This window comes from Bactrocera neohumeralis, chromosome 6 (assembly GCF_024586455.1).
Source record: "Bactrocera neohumeralis isolate Rockhampton chromosome 6, APGP_CSIRO_Bneo_wtdbg2-racon-allhic-juicebox.fasta_v2, whole genome shotgun sequence".
Lineage (NCBI taxonomy): Eukaryota > Metazoa > Arthropoda > Insecta > Diptera > Tephritidae > Bactrocera > Bactrocera neohumeralis.
This window is the reverse complement of record NC_065923.1, coordinates 15,821,010-15,835,809: the sequence shown is the minus strand read 5'-3', so window position 1 is coordinate 15,835,809 and position 14,800 is coordinate 15,821,010. Positions and strand designations below refer to the sequence as shown.

Below are 14,800 nucleotides of genomic sequence, written 5' to 3'. Positions count from 1 at the left end.
TGCCTTGAACAATGTGCTAAATTGTATGCAACTGCACCGTTTTAAAGATATACTTGTATGTATGCTAGAATACTTTTTTATGAATTTAATTACACATTTTCATTATATTTTTGATACAGGATTAAACTTTTTATTAAATCAATGCTAATACAGTTGAACTTCCATAATTCGTGCCACTATAACTCGAAGTTCTCCATAACTCAAACTCTTGAATTGCCAATGGAAGTCAAATTTCATACAAGTTTATTGTATTGTATTGTATGTACATATGTATTTGTATTTTAAAAGTATTAAAAAATTATCGTAAAAATCTTTTAAATTCTTTGCATTTAACGGCAAGCTCAATGGAGAAGTATCGATTACATAATAATTTTTCTATCGGTTTAAAAATCGATACCAGCCGTCATTGAAAATAGGAGATATTAATTTTTGCAAAAATTTTTTAAGATATATAAATTTATAAAAATCGGGATAAAAAGGTGGTACAGCTGAATTTAAGTTATTGCGAATACTGGAAATAGTAAAATTATAGAAATAAATAAATTGCGTTGTAATAACTGATAAATTAATTCATTTATCATGAATTTAAAATAACCGCTGTATACATAACACTTATGTTATAATTAATGTTACTATTTACAGAGAACGTGTTTCGTATATCTATACGTTCTCTGCATATATTTTAAAGTCCATACAAAAATAAACTTTCCTCAATATTAATAAGTATAAACAAATGGCAACTATCGAACTATCTGGTGGCGCTCAAAAGCGTCTCTGCTTTTGACATAAGCAAACCAAAAACAATTTCATCGATATAACTGCATTCAAAAGCAAATTGATTGAATTGGCGCCTGTTTCGATAATTCTTTTTGTGAAAGTAAATTTATATATTGAAGAAAACAAATCATAATTCGATCACAAAAATGGCAAATATTTGGCATGATAAGCGCACCTTTGTGGACGAGAACAAATTTTCCTCAGCAAAACTACAGCAAACACATCCAAGAGTACATTCCGTAAAAAAGAAGCAAGTTTTTGGCGAGCTGAAAAATGTAATTCATAATCAGTTGGGTATAACTCCGCTAAAAGGTGGCTTAAAAGAAAGTCAATTGGATACATTTAAAAGCAGTATAGCAAAAACTCGATTGTGTATACAGAATGACGTAAAGAAATTGTCTGCGGATCCTATTGAACTATTCGACTTTTTTGATTTCCCAAAAGCATGTTGTACTAAAAGTTGCCACAAAAGTAATGCCGAAATATGGTCAGAATATAATAGTATTGATGAAGTTGCCTTGTTGAAGGCAATGGAGAAAATCAGAAACGGTGGACCCATCAGAGATTTCGATGAAGAGTCGAATAGCGATATTGAAGATTTTTGTGAGCCTGAAGAGGATGTAGATTCGCTTGCGAAATACGAGAAACCCTATTTGTATTTAGAGGATTACAGCAAAGACGATTTCACTTCGTGCTCCATCGAACTTCCAAAATTTGATTTTGGCAATGACTTACTTTTGAAATGCTAATTTTATAGTAATTTGTAGCAGTCAAATCATAAATTCAGAATATATTTTAAATGTATTTTATCGTTATATGTATTCATGTAAAATAGTTGTTAATTTAATTATTTCTAGTTACGTAAATAAATAAATATCAATATAGAAAATGTGCGTTATTATATTTTATAATTTCGATCATGATAAGGGTGCCACGAATTAATCTTTTTGTTGTAAAATACATAATACTCATAATTAGCATTACGATAAATAAAGATCAGAACATTAGATAATAAAAAGGAAAATATTTATCCTTCTAAAAGACTTTGTTTTTGCTCATAAATGGTTAAATATTGAGTATTTTTGCATGTTTTATAAATAAAGCGAGTTGCAGAAATAACTTACATTGTCACTTATATTAAATTAAAATTCTAGCTATATATAGGTGCCCTGAACATACAGCTTTGACTTAAATCATTAAAAATTTAGCCTTTTTGTATTAACTAATAACTTTTTACTATTCATTTTGTAAAACACAAGCAAATATATAAAGTTTACAAATTTGCAAATCTAGCTACCTATTTTTACCAAAAATAGTATAATTTACTTTAAGATTTTGCTTTGTTTTTATAATAACTACAAATGTGATTCGTTGATTTTAACTGTTGCTCGAGTATGCCAAATTTAATGCTCCTCCATTGTCTTTCATACACCCCCATAGCCAAACAATTGAGATAAGCTAACGTCTTATCAGTTAAACGTATGTTTACTTGTAAAAAATACACATACAATTAGAATTTAAAGAAAATCTATTAGAAGTTGTTTCGTAAATATTAATGCGTAAACATACGTGTTTCCACGTATGCGATAGTTTTTTATTAGAAAGAATTTGGAAATTAATTTATATAAAGCGTTATCTCCACATAATCCCGTTTATTACAACTGATATAGCTTATAGACTTTTTCGTTAAAAATTATGATATTATTATTGAAATTATTTTAAGAGCGCTATAACACAGCAACATTTAAAACAACAAAACAAGTTATCTAATGAAAAGAAATATATTTATGTATATTTCTTAACTAAGGGGACACCCAAAGTTGTTTATAGCACGATAGCATTTAATAATGCTAAGTTTATTATGCATTGAGTATCCATTTAGCTTAGAATGGCAACTTCGTATTTTTCTATCCATTTTCACATTGATGTCCCTCGCAGTTGCCCCAGAATATACAATTTCCCACACCGCTATAGCAAATTAAGAATACGGCTGTCAGAAATATTAAACTACAGATGGTGCACGGTTTACGTTCTAGAAAAAAGCCAATTAGGTAGAGTACGATGAACATGACATGCGTTTCCATGAGCGCAGGGTTTGTTGGCTTCGGTATAAGTAGCACTGGCAGCAAACATTGCAGGCAATACATTTTGAAATTGAAAAGTGTCGGAGTGTACTAGATCTGAAAGCAAATGGTGATACGCAAAAAATATTAATATTATACATACACACATGCGTCATTTACTTACCAATAGTTTTAGATTAAACTTGCTTTAATCACCACCACCAGGGAAAGTACTAATAGCGAACACCTGAAAATTTTCTTGGCCTTCTCAGCCAAGTTCACGAAATCTGCCTATAAACCCCAAAGGCGTTGATGACTTGATTATCCTACAACTCGCTGCTTAAACTCTGCATAGTTTTGCAGTTAAAAAACTTTTCACATAAAGTTTTCGTATTTTATTAGATTTTATTTTTATTATTTGACTGTATTTTATACAAATTATGCGAGGAACACTTAATTCTGTCAGTGGAATTTGTTAATAAAAAACAATAGCCATATAAATAACTACAAGCCAATATGTCAGTGTCAATTTGTCTATTTCTACACCTATTTTTTCTATACCCAGGGTTGCTTTTTGGAAAAAGAAATATATTCCCTTAAATAGTATTTCAAAAATGTATTTTTATAATACGTTTGTTCCAAAATGCAACTCTGCAGACTTCTTATTGGACTCAATACAAGTTAGCTTGACTTTATACTTGAATTCCGATAAGACTGAATGGGCAACAACTACACAAACCAGTTAATTGCCGTCAAATCGTAGTTCGGTTTTTTCATTTCAATTCTATATGCAAATAAGTGCGGTTTTATTTATAGAAACAAGAATAAAATTGGTAAGTTAAGAGAAAAAGTAAAATGCCTTATTTTTTTAGCAATTCCATATAAACCGGCCTTTGCTCTTTGAACGTTTGTTGAAATCTTTTAAAGGCTTTGCATCTTAATCGGTTATTTTCTTAAAAGTTTGCAACTAATGGAATTATTTTTGTGTTTTATAGGGACATAATTCAAAAAAATATTTCAATATAATTGAAAAAATATTTTGCAAACATCATGTCGCTCTCCAAGCCTATTTATTCGTTGCTCGGAGTCTATTTGGAGCAACTATTCAATCATCCAGTGCGCACTAAATCCATAACCAGGTAAATATACGTACATGGTACGTACCTAAACTGTAATTTTCTATAAATAATTTATATAATGGTGATCATTTTTAGCTCTATACTAGCGGCATCAGCAAATTATACATCCCAACGTATAGCTGGCCAAAAGAAAGTCAACCAGGAAAGTGTCATAGCATACGGCCTCTTTGGGTAAGTCGCCTTTATAGCAAAAAAAGAAAACAAAAGTCAATTGTTTTTCTTATCGTTCAAATCTTATCGCTTAATGTCATTGTTTAGAGTAATCCTGATAATACATACTTAGATTGTGCTATTATGAACACTTTACTTTATAGCGTTTTTTGTTTACCCACAAAAAAGTATATTATAAATTTAACTAATTTTAGTAAACATTATTTGTTTTTACATTTATTATTTATTACTTTTATTTGTTGTTTATAGCTTAATATTTGGTGGTACTGTGCCACATTATTTCTATCAAACGGTTGAGCGGCTTTTCAAACATGATATGAAATTCCGTCGTTTTTTCCAGTTTCTTTCGGAACGTCTAATATTTGCACCATTTTATCAACTAGTCTCCCTCTATTTTCTCTCCATATTTGAGGTAATTAAAGTGTTTGCAGCTAATTTTAACCAAAATTGCATGTTAATGTTTGCACTATCATTCCATATTTCATAGATGAATACCCATGAAGTAGCTGTAGCTAATCTAAAGAAACTATATTGGCCTCTACTCCGAGCCAATTGGCAGTACCTATCGATACCCGTGTTCCTTAATATGGCATTCGTGCCACCAATGGTATGTTTTAATAAAAATTTTGCAGTTAAGAAAAATAATAATTTAATATTTTAATATACGTAGTTGCGCACAATTGCAATGAGTATTGTGTCATTCCTTTGGGTGGTCTACATTGCACGTCGGCGACGTCGTCTTCAGGATAAGCAGGCTGGCGGAAATAAAGACAAATAATTATTTATAAGAACATATGTACATAACTTAGCTCAATAATGTTTCTAATTTCAATTTTAAAATTCTATTTTTTATAAATGGTTGGTTATATGGTGCTCTTTGTATGTGATTTACAAAGGTTTATAAATATTTTTAATCATTGGTGAAGATAGCCTTAAAAAGAGTCGGAGACAATAAAGTAATGTTAAAGTTTTGCTTTTATACAATAATAAATAAGTAATATTCATAAAGAAATGGAATAAGAATATATTTTGTATGTTCTGGGTATTTATCGCAAAATAACACCCGCATTGCATATTCCCCACCAACTCGTGTCTCAACAAGAACGTAATGGCTTCTCTTCTTGTAAGAAATGATTGCAACAAGATCTGGCACTCTACGACATTATGGATGCATAAATAGCCGAACAAGCGCGATCTATCGGATATTCTATAATAATAATTGAATAACAAAGTATTCCCAAAGCTAGTTGTGTTGCTTCATTCGCCAGTGGTCGTAAATGTCTGACATGTGGACATAATAATATGAAACTCTACCGTTTGGACTTGTTCCTCGGGATCTTAGGATGGCTTTTGCTCTTGATAATGAAAACGCTTTGAGTCTTTTGACCACTCACACACTGGGCCTGCAAGCTTGCACTATTATTGTTGTTGTTGTAGCGGCAGAAAACATTCTTGAAATAATTTTGAGAAATGGTGCCGAGTTGACAGTCCTTGGCTTGATAAAAATCCAGGTCCGATCCGGATGCCTCTAGATGTCTTCATACGAAAATAGAGGTCTAAATACTTTCAGTTAAGGCCTATTTATTTGTCCAGACATTTGACCGATCAGACTTCGGACGCGACTTCGAACCCCTTTCGGTCCTGAAAGGCATTCACAATGGAGCCATTAACGCGGTGAATATCGCCCTCAGAGTCAAACCGTCTCCAATTGCAGAACAAGAGCTCAAGTTGCGTCGCGAAACTAAAGTGATCCTTGCCAAATATTGTTCTGGGTATTGTAGCGGACTAAATTTCTACTTATCCAGTTTAGACCCTGACACACTCAACATATGTACATATGTCCTGCATACAAAATACCTATTTACATATGTAACACCGCTTTAACTATGATTCGTCGAAACCGAAACAGCGCCTACCTTTAGATAGATAGAAAATTGAGGCTTTGCACAGTGACATATGACTATCACATATGGTCACTAAGAGCTAGTACTCTGAACAATACCTTTAGATGACCTCGATGTTAACTAAGCCGCTAAAACAACAACAACTACTTCCCCTAACTCACTCAAAAAAAAGATTAAAAGGGGTAAGCTTTCCAGTGGCCAGTTCACGGTCGAATAAAAATTAGAGCTCGTCCTGTTTTAAGTTTCATTTGTTGTGTGTTTAATTATACCCTGAACAGGATATATTAATGGACAGTGTGACAACCTGAGTCTATTTAGACGAAATTCGTGCCTCAGTTTTTGAGATATAGACATGGAAGTTTGTACCCGTCCTTTTCAGCAGAAGAAGCTGCTCAGATGTCGGAACGGCCGATATCGGACACCTATGCCATACAAACTAACGATCGGAATCAAGCGCTCGTATGGAAAACGTTTTCATTTGACTAGAGATGTTTTCACCAAATTTGGCGCAGGTTATTGTTTAAGGCAGTAATGCAATCTTCGAAGAAATTAGTCAGATCGGATAATCATATCTTATAGCTATCACATAAACTGAACGATCGGAATCAAGTTCATGTCAGGAGCCCTTTGTAATTGTGAAGGGTATTCGTATTTAGCTTCGTTGCCACCAAAGTCAACGTTTTTTGTTCGTTTTCTGATCAGAGTACAAATAAAAGAGCTTCTTTTAAAAATAGTTACAATTTATTTACAAATTTTTCGATTTCATTTCTTAAAATGTTTATCAAATGTCTAATTTTAAAATAATTAAAACAATAAAATAATAAAAGGCTGCTGACATATTACATATTACAGATCGGAAGTAACACAAATGCGGCTTCTTTTATATTTAAACAATACAATACAATACATATGTACATTTATTAATATATATATATATGTATAAAGTACATGCAGCTGATGGTGTGCGTACATTTCTCGCACGCACACAATTATACAAATACAAGATCAGATCAGTATAGATAAAATAGAATCGGAAAATATAAAATATATAGAACCAAAGATGTCAAAATTTTCGCACTTTCTGTAATTAGTCTGCGTGTTTATCCCAATAGAACCGTTAACCATGAATTTTTTCCTCATATTAGATGGATCAGCTGTAATATTTGCTGTTTTGTTGTTGTTGTTGTTGTGCAGAAAAGAAACGAGAATGTAATTAACATTTTTTGGCGTTTAGCTGCTTCCGGTTGCACAGACGGAGTGACGGGCATACATATGTACATACATATAGAGACTTCAAAGTGAGTGTGGGATTGGCACTTCTAAACTTCTTTCTTTAGCAACGACCGAAAGCAGCAGCAATCACAGGCTGAATGTTTAAACGGAACGCGGCTGAACAACTGCAACGTGCGAAGTAAAGAAAAAATATAAATTAATACACATATACATTTTTATCTATAGAATTTAGCTGTAGAAGAAAAAAACTTACAATGCGGCCTCTCCGACTCGACGGAGGAGGCGATCTCGCCCTCATTATGTGGCTGTAGAATGGGAACCGGGATGCGCACGGGCTGTGCCAGGCTGCGGCCGAAGTTGGCGCGTCCGTATTGCATCATTTGTGGCTGATCGGGCATGGGTGGGGTCATGGTGTCGCGTGGCTGCTCAGGCAATGGCTGCAAGATCAGACGCTGTGGTGGCGCTTGTTGCATGCGCATCGCTTCCTCCGGCGCAATGGCGGGCTGTTGGGGATGCGCCAATTGTGGAAGTTGTTGTTGTTGTTGTTGTCGCTGCTGTTGCTGTTGTTGTTGTTGCTGGCGAATGATGTGCTCCTGCTCGCTGGACATTTGCGCGTCAGACGATGAGTCATCAGCCTCCTCACTATCCCTATTATTGCTGCTGTTGTTGTTTTCCGCTGACTCAGCTGCTTCTTCGGCAGCAAGACGACGCAACTCGTCGGTAATGCGATCTTCAGCCATGCGTTGAATGTTGCGCAAATCTTCAGCGGTTATGCCGGCACGTTGCAGAGCAACACCAAGTGGCAAACGTTGGATTTGCAAATGTGGCAATTCCTGTTGTTGTGATGGGATCTGCACTGGCATATCATCGGCCATATGGATTTCACGAATCGGTATTTGTTGCACATGAATGCGTACAGTTTGTGGCACATACATATTCTGTTGCGATTGCTGTGAGTCGGGATGTGGTGCTTGCATCACTTGTGGTGGCATTGGTGGACGCATGGGCAAGTGCTGGAATGGTGGTGGCATTTGACGGATGTACGATTGTTGTGGTGGCGCTTGAGATTCCTGCGACATGGCGGACATGGAGGACATTGGTGGCATGGGTGGCATCATGCGTTGTGGCATGTGTGTGAGGGGGAAACGTTGTGGGATCTGACCGAATGGTATGGGTATGCGTTGGTATGGAATGAACATAGGGCGATTCGATTCGATCTCATCATCGTTATCATCATCCTCTTCGCGATTGTTGTTGCGCGACGATTCGGCGTTTTCGTGTTCCTTATTCTCATTGCCACCCTCGCAGTAGATTGAGATGCGTTCGCCGGTGATGCGCGCCTTCTTGGGATCGGTGGTAAGATTGACGCCGAAAGGTAGAGCAACAGTCTTGGAGGGTGAGTCCACAATCTCTTCGGCGTGCTTACGTTCAACGACACAGTTCATGCGCGATCTGTTCGGATGTGAGTTACAATATGGAAGGTAATAATATATTTGCTTTAATGATATGTTTGAACTTACTTTTTGTTGTTTTGCAACAAAGCAGCAGCCAAATCGCTCAGATCCAATTCGAGTGGTACTTTACCGGGATATTTGATTTCCTCGGCATCATCAACATCCGAGTAGGAGTTGTCACTATCGCTAGAGTCACCGTCATCTGAGGCAGTGGCGGCGACTTGGTTGGGCGTGGCATGTTGCTTCTTAATTTCCACCTTCTTCACGGTGACATCCTTGTCCAGATTTTGCAGATCAGCTTCCTCGTTGTTCTCCCTGCCCAAAAGTGCTTCGGCGCGTGGAAGTTCCTGAAAATATTGAAGAAATGTATTTCATTAGAAGTGCTCAAAGTAACTGTGTTAATTTCAATATAACGGTATTAATTTAAATATAAATTTTGAAATGTAGGAAACATTTCTATATAAATGCATTTTAGACCATTTTTTTTATGGAAGAGAAAAGCATTGTAACCCGATTTCATTCGGGTGATTATATATACAAATAATATAATCTGATTAAATTTGATCCTGAACGGAAATGTATCGAAACCGAAGAAACCAATATTTTCTATAGGCACTAATGGTCATTCCAGCCGAAGCTTATTGCAGGTGTGGGGAAAAGTATAAATTGTTGGCATACTTGTATTGGCTCAGCAGCTTATTTTGAAGGCGATAATAACGATTTGAATTTTTTTTTTTGTCAGTCCGGGTCAAATTTAATCAGATGGTAGATGAAGTTTTTCTAACGGCGCTAATATCTCAATACGCATTTCCTAATAAAAAAAATATATTTGATTCTCTCAAAGTGGTTTAAAAAAATTACTGCTTTAGTTAAAAAAACAAATTCAAGAAGCAAAACACAAAAAGGGTTAGAAGCTCAACCAAATGTCCAGCTTAAGGAAAAAGCCCTAATTACATACGTATGTATATTAAAAATATTATTTTCTATTTCCTAGTTTTACTTTTCATTTTAATTTCTTTTACGAATTTACTTTTCTTCAATATACTCATTTCTCCAAAATCATAACATACTAGTTTACAACAACAGCTACAAAAGCAACATCTTCAACCAGCCACCCTTTTGGTAGAGATATTACGCCACAACATCGTTACTTTTACGTAACAAAATTTCTTTGGAGATCCACCCACAAACATCTGAAGCATTGCATAAACATGTATAAACATGTTGCCATAGCATAATCATACATACTTACATACATACATATGTAAGAGTATCTACAGGTATGTTCATACGTTTGTCTTGCACGTGTGCTTGCACAAATCAGCTTTGGCGCTGTTATTTAACAGCATTTCTTTTTCTTCATTCGGGCTTCAATGATTTTCATCATTATTTTCTTGCTTGCTTTTCTCCGTGCATTTTTCCGCTATGCATTGTTCATATGATAAGCGGCGAGTTTATTGACTTCTGTCGTGAACCGTTCACCTAAGCATACCTCCATTTTTGGCCCGGCCATTGGCGTTCGTAGTCGTGTTTGCTCATTACGTGTACTCGTCGAGTCATAACAGCGCTGTAAAAGGCTTTCGCAAACATAGCAACAAACACAATGTTACTTTTATTTGCATTTCTACTGTAAATAAATTCCCAATGCAATTCCCTTCCTTGTGTTGCGTGCCCAAATATTGAGTTGGCGGCTAATATTTGTGCTTTCTTCATTCATTTTTGGTACTTGCTGTTATGTAATTGCATTAAAAACATTTTTTTTGAATGTATGCAATGCGGTAGTCATTTATGTTATATTCAAAAAAAAAAAGTTATTTAAATAATTAATTTATGTAATTAATTAAAATAATATATTGATTACATAGAAGAAGTATCAAAAAAGAAATTTGGAAATAAATCGTGGCTTTAACACGCAGATACTTCCGCTTGCACCTACATATGTACATACATATGTATGTTGAATACCAAGCTTTACAGATATTTTAATTTTCATATCGCCATCTAAAAAAATCGAAATTGAGTTTTTTATTGCTACGATTCACTACATCATATTACCAGATATAACCATTTTATAACCAAAACTCAAATTTTGTTTCAATATGAGTGAGAAAAGTGATGTTACGTTGTTTTGCATTTTAGGTGACTATAGTTCTCTGAACAAAAATCGAATTTGGTGGCCAAAAACGACGAAGGTTCCAATTCCATAGAAGTACCATAATTATACACTCCAACTATTTTCAAAGATTTTTACAATAATTAGAATAATATTTTTTTTCTAATTATTTCTAATTACTTATACGTATACTTCTACTAATATTCATATACACAAACTTATAATCATTGCTAAAAAGTTAAAATTACGCTTCGCTGACTGTTACGTGTGGCTAAATTTTCTTTGTGTCATGGACATGTGGACAACAAAATCGTTGACCTAATTAAGTGTTGGAAAAAAATTGTTTCCTCAAGCATAAAACTTGCAACGAGAATTACAAAGCGTGAGTACATGCACCGATTGATATATACACTGCCGAGAAATATTAAAAAAAAAATTGTAAAAATGTTAGTTTATAACTACAAATTTCAGAACAAAATCGTACTATTTAAGAAAGACTAATTTAGAGGATGCAGTCATGTGTAGAAGATCACGCTAGTGAGAAATCTCTCTGATTGTCATTCACTTGGGAGTGGGCAGAAACGATTCTTTTACATATGGCTCAAGCAAAATACGACTTTCGGTCTTAGACTACAGGTAGTCAAAAAACATCCGTTAGAAGGCGAACTAAAGTGAGACGGCGAACCATCCCTCACCAGCGTTGTGCGCTGGGTTTGGGATCCGCCACGTAAAAAGCGCCCTCAATGAAAAGGAAACAAAAGCCTCGCATGAATATCTGTGTAAGCGGTGTCTACGCTAATGAAGAAGAATTTGCAACTAAACCTGCTGCCATTTAAAAATTGGTGCTATTTTTTTTTGCTGAAGAGATAATCAATTGTTTGAGCTCTGCTCACTTATCGAAAAATTTACATGCGAAAGCAACAATGAATTCAACTATTTGAATTCACTTTACAAAGACTGATTGTTCGATTCATAACTGTCGAAGTCGTGACGAATCGAAAGCACCTAATTGTCTAGCATTAGCAAGCGAATGGAATATTCTAGTGATCCAAATGAGAGCTGCTGCGCAATTCAAGATTTATGGCAGCACAAACACATGGAAAACGAAAACAAGATAAATACAGAGATTAATACAGAGAAAATTGTCTTCTGTCATTGACAAAGTGCAAAATGCGAACCTTTATTTATAAACTATAAATGTGTATGGAGGAAGTATTTAATTTATTCATTGCTCCCGCAAATTAAGGAGTTAATTAAATCAATGCATACAAATGAATAGCACTGTGTTTATATACATGTATTTTGCTACAACAAACAAATCACAAAATATTTTTTTATAAACAGCAACAAAAATGATTTTAGTAAGACAAAATTAAGAGGCAATAAGAAAGCTATAAACATAAAGTTGTTTATGGAGTGAAGCAATAAAACAGAAGATGGAATTTATGTAATTCATTGCGCGTATAAAAAAAACAAAACAATCAGGAAATGTCATAATAATGTGCAACAACAGACATACCTATATTCGTATAAATATTTGTGTTATTTTATATTCATGAAAAGAGAAAGTCATGTTGCATAATCGCTACGCATTTTATTACAAAATATTTGAACTTTAATGACTTTGATTGACTCACTAAAGCAAGGTCAGGAAACAAAAAGTACTGAGAAGAAGGGGAAAAGCGATCAATTAATAAAATGCTGAATCGAATCCCACAGGATGGGGCAAACAGATCCAAAAGCCTGCAGACCGTTCCCACGACAGTCGGGTCTACGTAACCGGAACGGACCCGGATTTTTATCCGGCCAAGGACTGTCAACTCGGCAGAATTCTGCCGCTACAACAACAACAACTGCAGGAAATGTCTTGAGCAGGACACCAGAGAAACAATGGAGCATCTCTTGTGCACTTGTCCCGCATTGGCAAGATTACGCTGTAAGCATCTGGGGTTCCCACGGTAGGATACACTGGAGAAGGTATCGATAGTGAGGCCACAGAGTCTGTTCGCGTCAAGCGCAGTCAGCCTAAACCATGACTACTTCTCTTGGACCTAGAAAATGAACACCATTTGGTATCGGAAAAGATCAAAACTGGTCTATACGTGACTTATTGACAGATTAAACTAACCTAAACAAGATTTGCGATTTTTATGTCAAAATTTTGGAGCAAAAATAAAATTTTCAATTTTTCTTTCCAATTTTGGTAAAACAGAAAAATCAGAAAGAAAAACTTAAAATTTAATTTTTTATCACAAAATCGGACTAAAAATTTGAAAAAGTACGATTTAATTTAAAAATTGGAGTAACAAACAAAAAAATTATTTCCAGCTCAGAAAAAAAAAATTTTAAAATTTCTGTTGCAAGGACAAAAACTGTCACGGCGAAAATCTCTTATTTATATGTATTTTAATTATTTCCAGCAAACTTATTTAAAATTTAATTTAAAAAAATTGATAATTTATGTACAGCACATTTCTAGCCATACTATATGTATGTATTTATCTTCTGAAGAATTTTTATATAAATACAATGTGATCACACTTATCGCTCATACAAAGCAAGTATGCATAAGTATACCAAGTAAGCTCTACTTATTTCACTTGAAAATGGTAGAAAATCAACAAGACAAAAACTGAGCGTGACTGTCCACTCTAAAGAAACAAAAGACTTAAGCAAAGAACTTCATCAAAACAGAACCACTAATGGCAACGAAACCAGTTAATCAGCTGTGAGTCAAAACAAGAACAAGTAAACAACACACAAAACTAGTTTAAATAAATATTTAACCCTTGCACGAACAACAAAAACGGTGAGTATGAAGACAATCGAAGCCATTAAAACTAAACTGAAGAGCGACATTTTGCCTTCAGACACAAATTACAGCAGAAAAAAGTAAACAAAAAATAAATAAATTAATAAAAAAGTAAACAAAAACAAAAAATAAATAAATGAGAGAAAAAATATAAAAACATTAAATACACTCGCACATAGGAAAAACTAGTGAACTCGATGGTAGATTAACCCTAACCCACTTAGCTACTCATTGCAATTAAAAAAGCACAACAACAAGCAAACGAAATAAACGTGATTGTAATTAATGATTAAAAAAGTAAGCAATGAGCAGGTTAATGTGCGAGACAATTATAAAAATGACCAAAACAAAAATAAAAGCAATAAAAATGAGGCAAGAAAGTAAATTTAAAAGAAACAAGAACAAGCAACTGTCAGCTGAAATAAGATACTAGATATAGATAAGTACGCACAAGACCACTTACAATTTATTTAGAATGAAGCAAGCATTTTTTGCTGCTTTCGAGTCACTTTACTAGCGAGAAAAAAATCGAAATCGATTTGTGCATAAAAACAACGACAACGTTTATTCAGAATCGTTTTGTAGACGTGCGCTCTTCGCTGATTGAACATGTAAATTTAAACAAACACACACACACACAAAACGTATATAAGTATTTCCGAAAACGCGAGTTTTCTAAAAGCACAATTATTCTTAATTACAAAATTACTGACGGCCATTAAAAGTTGTCGGTAATTATGGCGGCAATGACACGCAGACCATTAGAAGCGAATTTGATAAAAACGTTTAGAGTTTTTTTCACTTTTTTTGTAAATATTTTAGTTAAATAATAGTTTCTTATAAAATTTTTAATAATTTTTTTTTGGATTACTTGTATTTTAAAAAAATATTTTTTAAATGAAATTCAATAAATACAAATTTTTAAATATTTTTGTTTAATTTTTTTTGGTTAATCTTGCATTTTTGTCAAAAAAATAATTTATTTTTTGTTAGAAAATTGTATTGCTCTTATTATTGTTAGAAAAAAATGTTTTTTTTAGAAACAACAAAATAATTTTTTTTTCTTAGAAACAACAAAACAAAAAAATTTTTTTTGTCAGAAAATTTTTTCTTTGGAAAATTAACGAACTTATG

The 14,800-nt window shown here is 33.9% G+C and overlaps 4 protein-coding genes across 5 annotated transcripts in view; 2 read left to right on the top strand and 2 right to left on the bottom strand.

Moving 5' to 3' along the window:
* Positions 1-813: 813 nt before the first annotated feature.
* On the top strand, positions 814-1,896 carry LOC126761908 (uncharacterized). Its single transcript, XM_050478343.1, has one exon. It carries the CDS (start codon positions 924-926, stop codon positions 1,524-1,526), a length of 603 nt encoding a protein of 200 aa, XP_050334300.1. The 5' UTR covers positions 814-923; the 3' UTR covers positions 1,527-1,896.
* A 347-nt stretch (positions 1,897-2,243) lies between these two features.
* On the bottom strand, positions 2,244-3,363 carry LOC126761909 (bladder cancer-associated protein). Its single transcript, XM_050478344.1, has 2 exons — positions 3,025-3,363; positions 2,244-2,957 (listed from the first exon to the last, which is right to left on the bottom strand). Exon 2 carries the CDS (start codon positions 2,922-2,924, stop codon positions 2,685-2,687), a length of 240 nt encoding a protein of 79 aa, XP_050334301.1. The 5' UTR covers positions 2,925-2,957; positions 3,025-3,363; the 3' UTR covers positions 2,244-2,684.
* A 175-nt stretch (positions 3,364-3,538) lies between these two features.
* Positions 3,539-5,162, top strand: LOC126763291 (peroxisomal membrane protein 2). Its single transcript, XM_050480625.1, has 6 exons — positions 3,539-3,673; positions 3,836-3,979; positions 4,055-4,150; positions 4,400-4,562; positions 4,638-4,757; positions 4,821-5,162. The coding sequence occupies exons 2-6, from the start codon at positions 3,891-3,893 to the stop codon at positions 4,926-4,928; spliced, it is 576 nt and encodes a 191-aa protein (XP_050336582.1). The 5' UTR covers positions 3,539-3,673; positions 3,836-3,890; the 3' UTR covers positions 4,929-5,162.
* Positions 5,163-6,893: 1,731 nt separating this feature from the next.
* LOC126763290 (myb-like protein Q) overlaps positions 6,894-14,800 on the bottom strand; it is a 38,747-nt gene continuing 30,840 nt past the window's right edge. For both annotated transcript variants that reach the window (XM_050480623.1, XM_050480624.1), the window contains 3 exons: positions 8,808-9,088; positions 7,541-8,739; positions 6,894-7,451 (listed from right to left, as the gene is read on the bottom strand). In XM_050480623.1, coding sequence (XP_050336580.1) covers positions 7,429-7,451; positions 7,541-8,739; positions 8,808-9,088 — 1,503 coding nt within the window. In that variant the 3' untranslated portion in view covers positions 6,894-7,428. The remainder of the gene's footprint in view (positions 7,452-7,540; positions 8,740-8,807; positions 9,089-14,800) is intronic.